The sequence below is a fragment of the Myotis nattereri genome (genome assembly GCF_964212035.1).
Source record: "Myotis nattereri genome assembly, chromosome: 2".
Taxonomy (NCBI): Eukaryota; Metazoa; Chordata; class Mammalia; order Chiroptera; family Vespertilionidae; genus Myotis; species Myotis nattereri.
The window spans coordinates 82,212,627-82,231,013 of record NC_138076.1 but is presented as its reverse complement, the minus strand read 5'-3'; the positions used below and the strand labels follow the sequence as shown (position 1 = coordinate 82,231,013).

Genomic DNA, 18,387 nt, shown 5'->3' with positions numbered 1-18,387 from the left:
ACATAATCAAACTTTTTAAAATGGATAAGACTAACTGTGGTGCCTAAGGCAGCACATTCAGGTAATACAATTATTATTAAAAAAGGAATAAAACTCAGAATAATGGTTACTCATGAGAAAGGAAGGAGATTGTAACTGGGAAGGGGCATGTGAAAGGGCATTTAGGTTGACTGACAAAGTTCTTTTTCTTGACCTTGTAGTCACTAAGTCATACATTTGATTCATGTGGTTTTCTATATCTGTATATTATTGCATAAAAATATTTTTAAAAAGCACATTTGGTAAGAAACTAGCATTAAGATTCTTTTGTGATAATCTTCCCACTCAACAGATAAGTAAGAGCTACATTTCAATAGATCCTTGAAACCTTGGGAGGACCTATAGCAGTGATGGCGAACCTATGAGATGCGTGTCAGAGGTGACACGCGAACTCATTTCTTTGGTTGATTTTTTTTTTTTGTTAAATGGCATTTAAATATATAAAATAAATATCAAAAATATAAATCTTTGTTTTACTATGGTTGCAAATATAAAAAAATTTCTATATGTGCCACGGCACCAGAGAGTTAAGTTAGGGTTTTTCAAAATGCTGACACGCCGAGCTCAAAAGGTTCGCCATCACTGACCTATAGTATTCATCATTATCAAATTATTATGTAATTGAGCATTCTTTTTTATATGGCACCATATTATCCTCAGGTGGCATAGGGTAGTTCAAGAAGAAAATGTCCTAGTATTTTTTTTCTAATAGTATTTTTATAAAAGTAAAACGTGCTTATTATAGAAAATTTAGAAAAGAAAAGTATAAAAAGGAAAATAAAAATCTTCCTCAGAGATAACTGTACATAATATTTTGGTGTGTTTCTTTTTATATATTAATACATTTACATTTGGAAAATAATTTTGTACCTACTTTATGTTCTCATCTAAGGAGCTATATTCACATTCAGGCCTTAGATTAAGGACATTTAAGATCTTGATCCTTTTCAAATTAGAAATCATTAATCATTTCTGGATATTTTTTCCCAGGTGGACTACATCATGCAGCTGCCCGAATTTCTGGTGACAATGTCTATAAGCATTTGAAGTATGAAGGTGGGATTCACCGAGTTCAGCGAATCCCTGAGGTGGGCCTGTCGTCAAGGATGCAGCGTATTCACACAGGAACAATGTCAGTTATTGTCCTTCCTCAACCACATGAGGTAACCTCACCAGGAGGCATTGAAAACTTACTCTTTGTAAATGGTTGTTACACTGAAAAGTCTTAGCTTCTAGGAAATTCAGTGATTTTTCAGGGTGACCTACTGAACTTTATAGTCACTTTTGAGAAATCCTTAACTCCTCCCTAGGTAAAGTTGCCCCTTTTATTTCTGACCAGGATGTTTTGTTCTAAATAGAAGTCACTTCTCTACATAAAACAGAATCCACAAAGCTTTTAAAATGTGGCTCAGAGGTGGATTGTTGACCTATAAACCCGGAGGTCATGGTTCAATTCCTGGTCAGGGCACATGCCTGCGTTTTAGGCTTGATCCCAGTAGGAGCTGTGCAGGAGGCAGCCAATCAATTCTCTGTCATCGTGGATGTTTCTCTCTCTCTTCCTTTTTCTTCCTCTCTGAAATAAAAAAAAATATATTAAAAAAAAAGAAAGAAAGCAGAGTGTCACCTTGTTCGTTCTCAGGTGGGAATGTGCACATGAAGAGCAATGTGAAGTTTTGCTGCTCTGTGCATATCTTCTAATGACTGTGAAAGTGCTGTAATAATTGATTTGAGGAAACAAATAAATTTTAGGAAGTAGGTGAATTTGCAAATACAGAATTAGAATAGTAAGTATTAACTTTATATGTAGATACATTATACATACATACATATATTTTACAAAATTTTCTATCTAATGTAGCTTTGTGGGATGACGACTGATGAAACTTGAAAGATTGCATAACTTAATTATCTCATAGCATCTTAAGTCATTATTAAAAAACAGTATCCATTGAAATAGGGAGTTTATTTCACCTCTTAGTCTAATAGCTATGATTTATGACCCAAAGCAATACAGTTTATTTGAAAAATTTTGGAAAAAATTTAGTATTAAAGTATTTGTTGAGTGTAGAATTTACTTATGTTACACTTTTTGTTCTAGGTAGATGTGAAAGTGGACCCTAAGGATTTGAGAATAGATACATTTCGAGCCAAAGGAGCTGGAGGCCAGCATGTTAATACAACTGATAGTGCTGTCAGACTTGTCCATGTCCCCACAGGTAAGCAAGTCTTTCTGCTCTTGTACTTTTAATTTTTCTCATGTCTTATAAAACTATTTAGCTTTTAGAAAGAAAGAGTCATGTGTGAGTGTTTGGTTCCTTACAAAAACTCTTTAAAGGTGACATTGGGGTTATAGGTCTGAGGTTCCAAATCTACTTATATAAAAACCATGGGTGGTGTTCATCACGACCATCAGAATCTCGACCAAGCAGAAGTAAGTCAGTCCTTCAGGGCTTGTCTTGGCAACGGCTGTGCCCTCCCTCGAGCTGTTTCCAGGAGCTGTTTCCAGAGAGGGCGGGGTTTGAGGCAGGAACCTGCCCTCGGAGCGTGAACCCACTGAATCCTGGGTCGCTTTGCAAAGTGCTGCGCCCTCCCGAGCTGTTTCCCGGAGCTGTTTGGGTGTAACAGCAAGCCAGAAGTTCGACCAAGTGGAAGGAAGTCAGTCCTGCAGGGGTTTCTTGGCAATTGCTGTGCCCTCCCCTGAGCTGTTTCCTGGAGCTGTTTCTGGTGAGGGCGGGGTTTGAGGCAGGAACCTGCCCTCAGAATGTGGACCCACTTAATCCTGGGTCGTTTTGCCAAGGGCTGCGCCCTCCCCAGTGTTTCCCGTGTGGCCTGAGGGAAGATCCCACCCTCAAAGCACCAGGAGCGCCCAGCAGCAGTCAGTCCTGAGTTGCTGAGGTGGAGGCCACGGCGTGGTAGAACTCTGGGTCTCGCCCAACAGGGGGCATGGCCGATCTTCAAACCAGACCCTGACAGTAGAAAGGAGGGAGCCCCATTCCTCACAGAATCCGCTGTTGGATAGCTAGCTGTCAGTGGCCTGCCAGCCAGGAACCCCATTCACCTGCACCCCGGACCCTGACAGGAGGGAAGAGGGAGCCCCTTTCCTCACGGAATCGACAGGTGGCCAGTTTGCTGTCAGGGGCCTGCCAACTAGCAATCTTATTCACCTGCACCCTGGCTCCTGACAGCAGGGAGGAGAGAATATGTTTAAAGACCAACTATTGGAACAAAGTACCTCTGAAGCCAAAAGAAGCCATTGTTGGCGACAGAATAGAGAGTTAGGAACATCGATGAGAGAGAAACATCAATCAGCTGCCTCTTGCACACTCCCTACTGGGGATATGCCCACAACCAAGGTACATGCCCTTGACGGGAATTGAACCCGGGACCCTTGAGTCCGCAGGCCGATGCTCTATCCACTGAGCCAAACCAGTTAGGGCAATTAATTCCCTTTTAATGTTCACGAATTTCATGCACTGGGCTACTAGTGTGTTCATATTTCTCTTCTGTTTGGAAAAGATACCTCTCTCAAGGGAGGCAGAGAGTGAGTGGACCTATTCAGGGAAACTGTCCAAGTATGCTACACAGGGGTAAACAGCCAGATGCACCCCAGCCTAAAAACAAACTTGCAAGTAATATTGGACATGCCATGCGATTTTGTCACTATGTAGACTGACTGCTAGCTCCATTAGGCTCTGCTGCATGAACGTGGTTACTTTGAATACTGGTAATTTTGTTATGCTATGAGGTAATTTTGAAGTCCTTAATGTGATTTTAAAGATTTCTATCATTTTTCGGGTCTTTAAACTTTTTAAATACTTAAATTTCTTTTCTTTTTAAACTCAATTTTACGTTGCATGTATATGGTTTTAAAAGTCCAATAATAGCCTGGCAGGTGTGGCTAAGTGGTTGAGTGTCAACTATGAATCAGGAGGTCATGGTTCCATTCCTGGCCAGGGCACATGCCCATTTCAGGCTGGATCCCCAGTAGGGGCCCTGCAGGAGGCAGCCAATCAATGATTCTCTCTCATCATTGATATTTCTATCTCTCTCTCCCTCTCCCTTCTTCTCTGAAATCAGTATTTTTTTAAATGTTGGTTTTAAAAACAAAAAATAGTCCAATGATAAAGTCCTATAACAAAAAAATAGCAGCTCCCTGGATCTTTTCTTCCTCCCTCCTTCCTTCCTTGACCCTAATTTACTCAAGAGGCAATCACTTTAAACTCTTTTAGCTATTTTTTTCTGGTAATTATCTCAGTGCTTCTAATTAATAGGCAGATCTGATTAAGTATAAGAATATATATTCACTACTTAATGTAGTAGATGAGTATTTTGGCAAAATTAATCTTCCACTTTTTTTATGTAAGAAGCAGGTAAATAGTGTTCACTACTGAGACAAGTAATATACTATGATTTTATTTTCTAAAGTTAATAATTACTTCTTTGTTTTTATTTGCATAGTTTTCTTTGACTCTAAGTCTTCCTACATCTTTCAAAAGCTGTAAGATGAAATTAACCCAGTTTTCTACAAGGCTAATGCTTTTATTAAAAAAATATGTTTTTATTGACTTTAGAGAAAGGAAGGGAAAGGGAGAAAAAGGTATAAATATCTGTCAGCTGCCTCGTGCATACCCCTAGTGGGGTTCGAGCTAACAACCTGCACTTATGCCCTGACTGGGAATCAAACTGTGACCTCCTGGTTCATAGATTGACTCCAACCACTGAGCAATATCAGCTGGGCTGCAATTCAATTTCAAAGATGTTAAAGAAAATTTAATGGGCTTTTTAGAATAAAAATATGGAATTTTGTTCTCATTTATAATTGAAAATCTTTTAAATAATACATGTAGTTATTAAGCAGATAGATAGATATTTTTTAACCCTAACATAAGGATATGTTTTCATTGATTTTAGAGAGAGTAAGATAGGGAGAGAGATAGAAACATCAGTGTGAGAAAGAAACATCAATAGGTTGCCTCTCATATGCACTCCGACTAGGGATCAAGCCTGCAACCTCCATATGTGCCCTGACCAGGAATCAAACCCACAACCATTTGGTATATCGGACGACACTCCAACCAAGCCACCTGGCCATGGCTCAGCAAATATATATTAAGTACTATTTGGTACTCCTACTACCTACAACTTTGGAATTTCTTATAGAGCACTGAAACAACACTGAGAAAACTTTTTTCCAAAAACCCTTGTATAGTTGTTTTGTTTTTTTTAAATAAACCCAGCACTCTGTTTTAATAGCTCTTCTATTATCCAACATATCTTTTCACCCCCTAAATCCTCTATTCTTGAGGGCATATTTATGAATAAATACTCCTGTATAGAAGTTATTAAAATATATAATCACAAGATTTCCTTAGGAATTAATGAGTTGTAAGCTATATAAGTTCTAGACTGACCCACTAGATAGGAATAATGCAAGTGTCTAAGCAAAAATCAGTACAGGTCAGCTGATGAGATTCATTTGAAAGAAAGCTTATGACTGACTAGCCATCATGACATGGAAATTTTCATATTCTTTTGGGTGGTAGAAAAAAAAAAAGGTTAGCTAGTTTAAGACAGTTCCAGGGAAATGCCTGGGAGATGGAAGCCAGTTGGCACCACAGCTCAAACATGTGGCTGCAATGAAGCAGTCAAGAAATAAGTTTAAACTAAAAGAGGTGAAACCTAGGTGTCCTTCTTAAAGTATTAGCAAGTGTAGATTGTAGCTTGTTTAGACAGGGTAGAAATATAGCGTCACGGATCCTTATGAGTCAGGGATCCAGAATCAAGGTCCTTCTGCCCAGAATCAACGTCGCTCATGCCAATAGAAGGACACAGAGTTTGGTAAAGCAGAGCAGAAATGTTATTCTCTGATCAAAGAATGGAGGAAGGTAAGCTCATCTTCAAAAAGCACCTTCCTGGGGACTCTTCCCTCTCCCCATGTGGAAGTCTGTGCTGTGAGATTCTTTCCTCTTCCCCACTTGTTCTTCGATAAATTTCCACCTTTGCTATAAAAAACAAACAAACAAAAAACACCTTCTTGCCCTGGTGAAATGATTGGTTAATTTTAAAGGATCAAGGTAAGACGTAAGAAACATGTAAAAAAACCTAGAGGGTCAGATTTCTTCAAGGAGTTACACATTCCATAGGACGGGAGGACATGCGCTGTTATCATCTTCCTTCTGCTCACAGTCTAAAATGTATCTGGCAGAATATCTCCCACTCCTCAACCCTGTGGTGATTTTAGTACGTTACTTAGTCATAGTTCATCTGAAGTTCACTTTTCTTTCATCATGGTGGCATTTTCCAGCTTAAACCTGTGGTACTTGAGTCTCTTATCTGGTTTCTACCTTCGGGCTTTGCACACTATGGAATTTGCACCCTTTCTTAATGAATTCAGCCTGTTTTTGTCAGGGACAATGTTAGAAAATAAGAGAAGACAAGAAGATAAAGTCAGTAGCAGTTTTGGGATTAACTAATAATGTGGTGGCACAACCCTGTGACAGTAGTTTTGAGAGTAGAATTTTATACACATTTTAAAAATCTCCTGCAAATAGTTACCACCCTATCAGTACAGCTGGCCTTCTGTTATATATGTACCTGGGATCAGGATTGGACACATTTTCAGAGTGATAGTTACAAAATTAAGAACAGCAGCCCAGCCCTAGCTGGTTTGGCTCAGTGGATAGAGCGTCGCCCTGCGGACTGAAAGGTCCCAGATTCGATTCCGGTCAAGGGCATGTACCTTGGTTGCGGGCACATCCCCAGTAGGGAGTGTGCAAGAGGCAGCTGATTGATGTTTCTCTCCCCTTGATGTTTCTAACTCTCTATCCCTCTCCCTTCCTCTCTGTAAAAAATCAATAAAATATATTTAAAAAACAAAAACAAAAAACAGCAGCCCAAAGCTTCAAGGATCACCATTCCAGGGCTAGATTTGGCTAGTTACTGGACTCCACAGTGGGTCAAACCCACCCAAATTCGGAAGTTGGCTAACCAAAATGTGTATTTAGATGTGCTGATCAGTTGTCTTTAGAACCAAGACAGCTGAGAAACATTCACTATAAACTCTTCCTTTGAAAGAGTTTGAGCCCTGGTCAGTTTGGCTCAGTAGATAAAGTGTCAGCCTGTGGACCAAAGGGTCCCGGGTTTGATTCCTGTCAAGGGCACGTACCTTGGTTGCAGGCTTCTCCCCGGTCCGGGCCCTGGTCGGGGCGTGTGCAGGAGGCAACCAATCAATGTTTCTCACATCGATGTTTCTGTCTTTCCCTCTCTCTTCCACTCCTTAGAAAACCAATGGAAAAATATCCTTGGGTGAAAATTAACCCCCCCCCCCCCAAAAAAAAAAGAAAGAAAGAAAGAGTTTGAGTAGTTTCTTTTCATTGGTTTCTATATGTAAAGTCCTTTTTTAAAAACATGAGCTCTTGTGTATATTTGTGATCTAAAGGGGAAAAGCTGACTTCTCAAGTAGGACAGAGAATGGAGCAGCACTGTATTGGGGGTGACAGTATTTTGCACTTTATTGAACTACAAAAGTCTCTGGATGAACTGGGATGGAGAGGCAGAGCTCTGGGAATGAAAGTATGTGTAATCATCTGCAGATGCAACTGCTTTCAGTCTTCTCATCGGAAATATTTCATTTAAGTATCAGGATCTAGCCATCTATCACTACTACCATCATAACAAGTATAATTTCTGAAGTATGCTAAATCTAAAAAATAAGAAATAATAAAAAGTACTTAATCCTTTGTGACCTTTCCCTAATTAACCCAGGGGGAACTGTAAAAATATTCCTCAAGTCTGTCTCTTCTTCACCACTGCCCCCAGTTGTATTGAACTATAGCTGACCCCTCACTTCTATCTCAATTTGGCTTATGGAGGCAAGAGTTTTTACCTTTAATCTCTGTTATTTTTCAGGGCTTGTAGTAGAATGCCAACAAGAACGATCACAGATAAAAAATAAAGAAATAGCTTTGCGTGTGTTGAGAGCTAGACTTTACAAACAGATGATTGAGAAAGAGAAGTGTCAACAACAAAGTGCTAGAAAACTACAGGTAAGATTTATTTGGTATAATCTATCCTATCTAATAAAAGAGAAACATGGTAATTAGCCGTACATCCGCTACCCTTCCCATTGGCTAATCAGGGCGATATGCAAATTAACTGCCAGCCAAGATGGCGGCCGGCAGCCAGGCAGCTTGAAGCGAACATGAGGCTTGCTTGCTCCAGTGACGGAGGAAGCCGACGTTCCCTGCCTGGCGCTGCCGGCCTCTGAGCTTGCAGTTTGAAACATTGTTACAAATATAGAATCTAAACAAACTCCAGAAACCTGCTTTCAGCCAGCTGGGATCTCAGAGCTGGAGTTGAAACAGTGCTTCGATTATAGAACCCAAACAAACCAGATACCTGCTTTCAGCAGCTGAGGCCTCAGACCTGGAGCCAAGCCTCAGAGCTAAAGCTGACCCAGAATTAAAAAAAAAAAGAAAAAAAGGAGCGGTTGGGAGCTTCAGTCATCCGCCAGCCTGAAAACAGCCCTCAGCCTCTCACCCAGACTGACCAGGCACCCCAGTGGGGACCCCCACCCTGAAGGGGGTGTGACCAGCTGCAAACAGCCATCAGCCCCTCACCCAGGCTGGCCAGGCACCCAAGCGGGACCCCCCACCCTGATCCAGGACACCCTTCAGGGAAAACCAGCCGGCCCCCACTCGTGCACCAGGCATCTATCCTATATAGTAAAAGGGTAATATGCCTCCCAGCACCGGGATCAGCGGAGCCGTGAGGCCTCCCGGCACCGGGATCAGCGTGACAGGGGGCAGCGCCCAAACCCCCTGATCGCCCTGGGGCTCTGTGTGTGACAGGGGGCGGGTCACAACCTCCCTATCCGCCCTGCTCTTTCGTGACAGGGGAAGGCGCCCAACCCCCTGATCAGCCCTGTTCTGTGCCTGATGGGGGGAGCTCCCCAACCTCCTGATCGCCCTGCGGCTCTGTGTGTGACAGGGTGTGTCGCCCCAACCCCCTGATCGGCCCTGCTCTGTGTGTGACAGGGTGCGGCGCCCCAACCCCCTGATCCACCCTGCTCTGTGTGTGACAGGGGTCGGTGCCCCAACTCCCCTATCGGCCCTACTCTGTGAGTGACAGGGGGGAGCTCCCCAACCCCCTGATCGACCCTGCTCTGTGCGTGACAGGGTACGGAGCCCCAACCCCCCTGATGGGCCCTGCTCTGTGAGTGACAGGGGGCAGCGCCCCAACGTCCTGACTGGCCTGCTCTGTGCGTGACAGGGATGGCACCGCAACCTCCCCATCAACCCTGCCTTGAGTGTGCCAGGGTGTGGTGCCCCAACCCCCCAATCAGCCCTGCTCTGAGCCCGAGCAGGGGCTGCACCTAGGGATTGGGCCTGCCCTCTGCCACCCGGGAGCAGGCCTAAGCCAGCAGGTCGTTATCTCCCAAGGGGTCCCAGACTGCGAGAGGGCACAGGCCGGGCTGAGGGACCCCCCGTACCCCTGAGTGCACAAATTTTTGTGCACCAGGCCTCTAGTCTATAATAATAAAAGTGTAATATGCTAATTAGACTGGATGTCCTTCCTGACATTCTTCCAGAAGACCTTCCAGACAAAGCTGGGGCTGCGAGGGAAGCCCAGGTCCCGGCTGCCAGAGGGAAACTGGTGCTGGCAGCCAGGGGGTAAGGCTACTTTTGCACGAATTTCTTGCACTGGGCCTCTAGTGTGTGTGTGTGTGTGTGTGTGTGTGTGTGTGTGTGTGTGTATAGGACCGGTTGACTGAACGACCAGTAGCTATGACACATACCACCAGGGGACAGACACTCAGTGCAGGAGCTGCCGCCTGGTGGTCAGTGCACTCCCACAGCCAACCTCCCGTGGCTGGCCAACCTCCCATGTTCCCTCTCTCCAGCTGGCTGGCCCTAATTGGCCCTGATCACCGGCCAGGCCTAGGGACTCCACCCGTGCACGAATTCATACACCGGGCTTCTAGTAATTTAATACCTCTTCACAAAAAGTATGTAGAAAATGTGGTATTTATTTTTGATCAAATGGAAATACCTTAGAGCATAGAGAAACATGCTTATTTGTAAATAAACAATAATTTAAATGCATTTGAACTGACAGATTATGACCAAAATTGGACATGCCAGCTTGGAAATGAGTAGATGATATATGAATAAACTTAAAATTATTTCCCAGTTGTTTCTCTCTAATGTCTATATCATAACTGTTTTGAAAGAAAATCAGTATAAAAGACAAAGTAATTCTCTGGAAATTTAAGAGATTTTTAGATTTTTTAAAATCTAAAAACCTAGGCTTTCATTATAACTCTGTGAGATAAAAAATACATTTATTTTTTTATACATTTGCAAAAAACTGGTAACAGTGATTGCTAGATGGAGTTTGGGGATGGAGTAAAATATTTATTTTTCATTATATACCCTTTTGGAATTTTGTACTGTGTACATGCACAGTATTATTTATTCAAATATATAAATAGATAAGTTCTTAGCAAAATTAATAAATGTCATTGTTTTAGGTAAACAAAGTGTTGTATGGTTTTAAATTCCAAGAAAAGTAGTTTGTTTTTGAGAGAGGGTGGAAGAGAAAGTGGAATCTAGAAATAACTGTACTTAGATCGGTATGCAACAGTAAATTTGGAAGATTTTGTAGCTTTATAGGATAATTAATTGTATAAAACTAAACATTATTCTTTTTCCTAGTCTTTTCACACTTTTGCCCTTCTAGTATTCTTTACCTACATTCTAATTTCAAGTAGTTAAAGCAACAGGATAAGTAATATAGTAATCTTCTATTAGTGATAACCTCAGATAGGAATGCTCATTTACAAAGCATTACTTCTTAGCAAAGAAGTGATACCATAAATATTGTGAAATCTGCCACATTTGATTTAATAAGACACATTGGGATTTACTTGCTATTTGACATTTTGGCACTAGAGGTTTCACATAATAATTTTTAAAATAAGTATTTAAGATTGGCCCACAGTGCCTATTTCCTCATGCGTGTAATCCCTACTTACCCATTTTATCTTTGTCCTACCCTATATAAGCAGCTGGCTTGTGGGGGGCTGCAGAGCAGATTTTTGTGGATGACCTGCTGCTCTCCCATACCGCCGGCAGTATTGGAATAAATGCTCATATATGATTAAAAAAAAAAAAAAAAAAAAAAAAAAGGTTGGCCTTATGCAAACTGTGTGTCTTCTTCAGTCATCTGATTTGAGAAGCCAGAAAAGACCTCCATGCTTCCCAATTAACTTGTCCACCTGTTTGAAATTTCTTAGTATTTCTAATGCTTAGAGTTTTTCTTTGGCTAGTATATACAGTAGCTTTTATATGGAAGGCATTGTGCCAGGTTCTCAACCCTGGCTCCACTTACCACCTAAAAAGCTTGCAGCCCTCTAAAATAAGTAAGAAAACATTTTTTTAAAAAACTTTGCAGATTCCTAGGCCTCACTCTCTGAGTTCCTGTTGTAATTGATCTGGGGGGTCCTCGGCATTAAGTTATTAGTTTCCAAACTTGGCTGGTTACAGAATGATGGCCTCGGGAATGTTTTTTAAAGTGCACAATCCCTGGTCCGGCCGGCATGGCTCAGTGGTTGAGCATCAACCTATGAACCAGGAGGTCACAGTTCAGTTCCCAGACAGGGCACATGTCCAGGTTGCGTGCTGGATAACCGGTGTGGGGTGTGCGGGAGACAGCTGATCAGTAATCCTCTCTCATCACTGATGTTTTTATCACTCTCTTCCTTTCTCCTCTTCTCTGAAATCAATATAAAATATTAAAAAATAATAATAAAATAAAATGCACAATCCCTGATTGGGCTTTGGAAGCTATCATTTAAAAAAACTCTCCTGATGATCAGCCATATTTATATTATGCTAGAGTCCCGGCGCATGAAATTCATGCTCGGGTACGGTCCCTAGGCCTAGCTTGTGATCAGGGCCATCTTCCCCGGCTGCCTGCAGCCAGCCCTGCCCCCACTGCCACCCACCCCTGGTTCCCCGTTTGCCATTGGGTGATCAGTACCTGATGGCCAGGGCAAGGGACCGAGAGGTTGTCTATTCCCGCCCACTCACCGGCCGTGCCCCGGTTTTGGGTCACCTTCTGTGTGTGGGGCAACTGGTGGGACAGGGGCCTTGGCCTGGCACTGCCTGCATCCCCTGCCACCCACCCCCAGTTCCCCATTCACCATCAGGCAATCAGAGCCTGCCGGCTGGGGAAAGAGACCGAGAAGTGGTCATTGCACCTCATAGTGACTGCTCCAGCAGTCATTCTGATCGTTCCACCATTAGGGTCAATTTGCATATTACCCTTTTATTATATAGGACTAGAGGCCTGGTGTCCAAAATTCATGCACTTGGTGGTGGTGGTGGTGGGGGGGGGTCCTTCAGCGTGGCCTGCACCCTCTCACAGTTCGGGAGCCCTTGTGGGATATCTGACTGATGACTCCCCATGGGGAGTGGGCCTAAGTCAGCAGTCGGACATCCTTAGCGCTACCATGGAGGCAGGAGAGGCTCCCACCACCACTGCTGCACTCACCAGCCATGAGCCAGGCTTCTGGCTGAGCGGTGCTCCCCCTGCATTGAGCATCTGCTTCCTATGGTCAGTGCTCGTAATAGTGACTGGTTGTTCTACCGTTCAGTCAATTTGCATACTAGCCTTTTATTATATAGGACTAGATGCCCGGTGCACAAAAATTCATGCATTCGGTCGGGGGGGGGGGTCCCCTCAGCCCAACCTGCTTCCTCTTGCAGTCTGGGAGCCTCAGGGGATGTCTGACTGACAGAATAGGCCCGCTCTGTGGGAGGCGACCAGGTGGGCTGATCAAGGGACGGCACTGTCCGGCGAGTGGCTGGCCCCACTCCTCACCATCCTGCCGCAGCAGCTGGTCGCCACTGCCCCCCGATCACCATCCCCTCCCTCTGCCTGCTGGCACATGCCTTGGCTGGCCTGGCGCTGCCTACTCGCTGGCCCTGCCCCTTGCCAACTGGTCATTCCTCCATTTGGTTGATTTGCATATTATGCTTTTATTATATAGGATGTTTCTTGTTTAATATACTTTTATTGGTTTCAGAGAGAAAGGGGTAGGGAAAGAGAGAGAAAAACATCAATGATGAGAGAGAATCATTGTTTGGCTGCCTCCTGCAACACTCCACACTGAACCACACCGGCTGGGCTATATTATATGCTTTAGAAAATAAGTTACAGAAGTGTCTTTTTTTTATCTTAAAAAGTGGAGAGAGAGGGTATTGTGTGTATCGTATGTGGGGAGGTAGGAGAGGTGCACAGACTAAGAAGAATACAAATAAAATAAGGTAAACTTTGGTATGTGACGATTTCAAGTGTTTGGAGTTTTGAAGGAGGCAGATAACATTTCAGTTGTTGGGACCAGGACTGGCAGAGATGGTAGGAGTGTCAGGGAGGGGCATCCTTTGAGATGACACTTTAACAGAGTTCCCAGGCACACATAATGGTGATATGGTATAATAAATAGAATTATAGAGGTACACATCATTTTCAGAAATAACACTGGGAAAGTTGGCCACATTATGAAGTACCTTAAATTCTGAGTTGAGTTGTCTGCTTAGTAGATAAGGAACCAAATAAAATTGATCAGAGAACTGTGCTTTGGGAAGACTAAACTGGGTAACACAATGTAAGGAGAGAATTGGAAGATTAACCAGGAGATTTTACAGGAAATAATGAGCTCTTGGATGATAGATAGTAGATGGAATGGCAGGATATATATAATAAGAGACCCTTGAAACCATTGGAAGTGGGCAGTTAGAGAATGGATGGTTTCAGTGTCTATATCAAAGCCTGGCAGAATAAGCTCCCATGAAATGTTTGTTACATTGTAGGATGTCAGAGTTTTCTACTTGGATAAAAGGGAATATTGTGGTGTCATTTGTAGAAACTAGGAGAAAGAACTGATTGGAGTGGAAAGATAATTTGATTTTATGTGTATGGAATTTGAAGTATCAAAGAGACATAAATTCTTATTCCACAACTAAGTTTTAAAACTTGTAGTCTTAGCCCTAACCGGGTTGTCTCAGTGGATAGAGCGTCGGCCTGCGGACTCAAGGGTCCCAGGTTTGATTCCAGTCAAGGGCATGTACCTTGGTTGCGGGCACATCCCCAGTAGGGGGTATGCAGGAGGCAGCTGATCGATGTTTCTCTCTCATTGATGTTTCTAACTCTCTATCCCTCTCCCTACCTCTCTGTAAAAAAATCAATAAAATATATTTAAAAAATAAAAAAATAAAACTTGTAGTCGTAAACATTAAGTTTTGCCCATTCTTGCTCTTTGCCACTGTGTATATAGAATTTTAGAAAATATTTAAGCTGTTAAAATAGGAAAGTAATTTACAAGTAATTTTTTTCATTATAATAGAGGTAATTTTAAAGTTTAAATATGAATTGCTTTTTATTATGACACAGGTGGGAACAAGAGCCCAGGCAGAGAGAATTCGGACATATAATTTCACCCAGGACAGAGTCACTGACCACAGGATAGCATATGAAGTTCGTGACATTAAGGTAATATCACTGAGTATGCTTTATGTACCTTCAACTTTTGAAAAAAGTATAGTCAAATTCTAGAGAGTAATGTCTAAAATATTTTTTTAAATATATTTTATTAATTTTTACAGAGAGGAAGGGAGAGGGATAGAGAGTTAGAAACATCAATGAGTGAGAAACATTGAACAGCTGCCTCCTGCACACACCCTACTGGGGATGTGCCCGCAACCAAGGTACATGCCCTTGACCGGAATCAAACCTGGGACCCTCCAGTCCACAGGCCGACGCTCTATCCACTGAGCCAAACCGGTTAGGGCGTCTAAAATATTTTTAAATAATTTTAAATCATTAAACCAATTTATGTAAGTACCTTAAAGTTTGCAAACATTTTTATTAGTTTACTGGTAAGAAACATGATCTTTATGCCAGTTTGGAACAACTATCTTATAAATTCTAATTTATTTTTAAACACCCACAATGTATTAATATATTTTATTTTTTATTTTTAAACAGTGTAAGCTTCAAGGGTGCTACTCTGTTTTTATTTCTTTTTATTGATTTCAGAGAGGAGGGGAGAGGGAGAGAGAGATAGAAACATCAGTGATGAGAATCATTGATTGGCTGCATCCTACATGCCCTCTATTGATGACCGAACCTGTAACCTCGGCATGTGCCCTTGGCTGGAATCGAACCCGGGACCCTTTATTCTGCAGGCCGATGCTCTATCCACTGAGCCAAACCAGCTATTGCATTAATATATTTTAAATATATCCATGTGCCACTTTACCACTGGGATATGTTGTGAGAAATGCATCGTTATGCGATTTAATCATTGTGCAAACATCACAGAGTGCACTTACACAAACCTAGATGGTATAGCCTGCTACACACTTAGTTAAACACAAAAGAAAATGCTGCAGTCAAAAGACATGGTAAACATGAGATGTATGATGCTGCTGTCAGTGTAACCAGGCATACTGTTTTACAGAAAATGTTGTTGTTAATCAGTCTAAAGAGTATACTCTAAAAATAACAATTAAAAGTTTAGTGTAGTAAATACATTAACCAGTAACAAGTTTATTATCATTATCAAGCATTATGTACTGTACAAAACTGTGTGTGCTGCTTTTATACCACTGGCAGTGGAGCTTAGAGCCTTCGTCCGAGCTCATGTGGTTGTTGGCAGAATTGCATTTTCTTCAATTGTAGGAGAGAGGCCCCCATTTTCTTGCTGGCCATCAGCTGGATGCTGATGCTCTCAGCTCCTAAAGATCCACAGAGTTGCTTACTATGTGTCCCCCTCCCTATGTCCTATCCCACTTTGAAACTCTTGCAGAAATGGCTCAGGCCTTTTTAAGGGCTCACATGTTTAGGTCAGGCCCACCTGTATAATACCCCTTTTTTAACTTAAAGTCAAACTAATCACTGGAGTGATATTTCATCATATTCACGGTTTCTGCCTGCAGTTAAGGGAGGGAATTATGAAAGGTGTGTACACTAGAGGGCATCTTATATATCTGCATTACCACAATGTATATTCATTAGATCGAGGTACTACAGTTAACTGTTGGGGAAAGACCATGCATGCCAGTTTGGTTGGAATGTTAACCAAGACCATGACATGAATGATGAAACACAGGAAAATTTCCCTTTCGCTTCCACTGATGGGGGAAGTGAACTAGTTCCCATATAGGACTAGGTGGAAAAGCAGGAAACAGAAGTTTTTATCCTTTTCCTTGGTGCCATGTGATACCTAGGGGCTCTTTCACTTGATTCTATTCCATTTTGTACTCAAAATTAAAGTCCTAATTTTACAAAAGAAATGTCTACTTATTTATTGATTGATTGATTTTTAGAGAGAGAGAGAAGGGGAGAGAGCAAAAAAAAAATACATTGATTTGTTGTTCCACTTAGTTATGCATTCGTTGATTGATTCTTGTATGTGCTGACTGGGGATCATACCTTCAACCTTGGTGTATTGGGACAATGCTCTAACCAACTGAAATACCCAGCCAGGGCTACATTTTTTAGTATTAAGAAATTTCTGTGTATCTTATGCCATTTCCTCTGTTTTCTCAAATTATGGCTGCCTTAGATAGGAAACATAAGTGCCTTGTCGAAAAGGAGAAAATATTTGCTAACTTCCCTTTCCTCAGGAAACACAGTAATAGCCAAACACATTTGACCATATTGCTCTAATTATGTCATAATTTTTTAGTTCTTTTTCTAGCAGTGGTGATGATTTTCTATGAGACAGTGACATTCTTATGACCAGTAATATATTTTAGAAGGGCACATAGGTACTCAGTATAGTATTCAGTCATGAAGCAGCAGCAGATAACTGGCTTTTATACTTATAAAGTATCTGACTTTGGCCTAAATAATAAGGTATTATTACTAACCAAACAAGCATGGCAGACACAGAAATGATAAGGAAAATCATATTGGTATGCTCTAATAATCACTAACCAGCTTATTAGGGAGAAGAAAAAAAGTTCCATATTAGTGAAAAGAAAAAAATGGCATAAAAAACATTGTAGTAAAACATTAAAATCTGCACGCAGGAAAGACACTAGTGTAGAAACTGAATAGTTGTGGATGTCGCAAGAAAAGTGACAAGTGCTTTAACCCCAGAGCAACTGCTATAAAACAGAATGGAAGGGGTGGAGAGGAGAGAAAGTGGATGTCTGTGGGACTCCTCTCTCATTATTCTAGACCAGGGGTGGGCAAACTTTTTGACTCGAGGGCCACAATGGGTTCTTAAACTGGACCGGAACAAAAGCATGGATGGAGTGTTTGTGTGAACTAATATAAATTCAAAGTAAACATCATTACATAAAAGGGTACGGTCTTTTATTTCAATAGTTTTATTCATTTCAAACGGGCCGGATCCGGCCCGCGGGCTGTAGTTTGCCCACGGCTGTTCTAGACCCTGACCTTTTCCCTACTCCATCCACATAGTCCCTGATGGCACTTCTATGTTCTGACATAATCATGGTCCTGACCCAAGACAATACTTGATTTATTTGAGGAGGAAGTCTGAACAAGTCCCATCCAATGAGTTCCTTCCCAGGATTTTTAAACTGGAAACACACAGGGTCATCCTCCCCTTGGTGGCTAAAGCTGAAGTACTTAAAGTTTACAGGAGGTTAGAGGCCACATTTTTAGTCATGGGAGAAAGCAATCTTCAATGAGAGAAGAATGAAGCTGATACATTGAAAGGAGCAAACATGAGAGCTGGATGGAAAATATCCTGATGATATGAATTCCCATATTCATTTATTCCTGAGGCCCAGCTTCATTGCCAGGATGGTGGCAGTAGCCCTGTACATTTCTATCCTTGGGGTATGTGAGGTCACTCAGTATTCTTGTAAATTCCCTTTTGGCTATTTTTATTTTTATTTATCTAGATAACTAGAGGAACAGTGCACGGATTTGTGAACAGATGGGGTCCCTCGGCCTGGCCTGCAGGGATGGGGCCGAAACCAGCTCTACGACATCCCCTGAGGTGTCCCGGATTGTGAGAGGGCAGTTCTCAGGTGATGCACCCCGGAATCCAGCTCCCTCCTCTCTGGTTCCGGTGCATCCCCTGAGAACCACAGCTAACAAATCACCACAGCTTGGCAGCTCCTGTGTTGAGGTCTGCACCCTGTTGGTCAGTGCCCATCATAGCTACCGGTCAAACAGTCAGCCAGTTGCTTAGGCTTTTATATAGAGAGAGTAGTGGCCCAGTGCATGAAATTTGTGCACGAGGGGGTGGTGTCCGTCAGCCCGGCCTGCACCCTCTCCAATCTGGGATCCCCGTGGGAT

General features: G+C 42.2%; 1 protein-coding gene across 1 annotated transcript in view; it reads left to right on the top strand.

The window, feature by feature from the left end:
- MTRF1 (mitochondrial translation release factor 1) overlaps positions 1 to 18,387 on the top strand; it is a 53,503-nt gene that overhangs the window by 14,249 nt on the left and 20,867 nt on the right. Inside the window, exons 6-9 of the mRNA XM_081083844.1 lie at positions 1,030 to 1,202; positions 2,138 to 2,255; positions 7,948 to 8,084; positions 14,497 to 14,595. Of these exons, the coding sequence (XP_080939970.1) occupies positions 1,030 to 1,202; positions 2,138 to 2,255; positions 7,948 to 8,084; positions 14,497 to 14,595 (527 nt within the window). The remainder of the gene's footprint in view (positions 1 to 1,029; positions 1,203 to 2,137; positions 2,256 to 7,947; positions 8,085 to 14,496; positions 14,596 to 18,387) is intronic.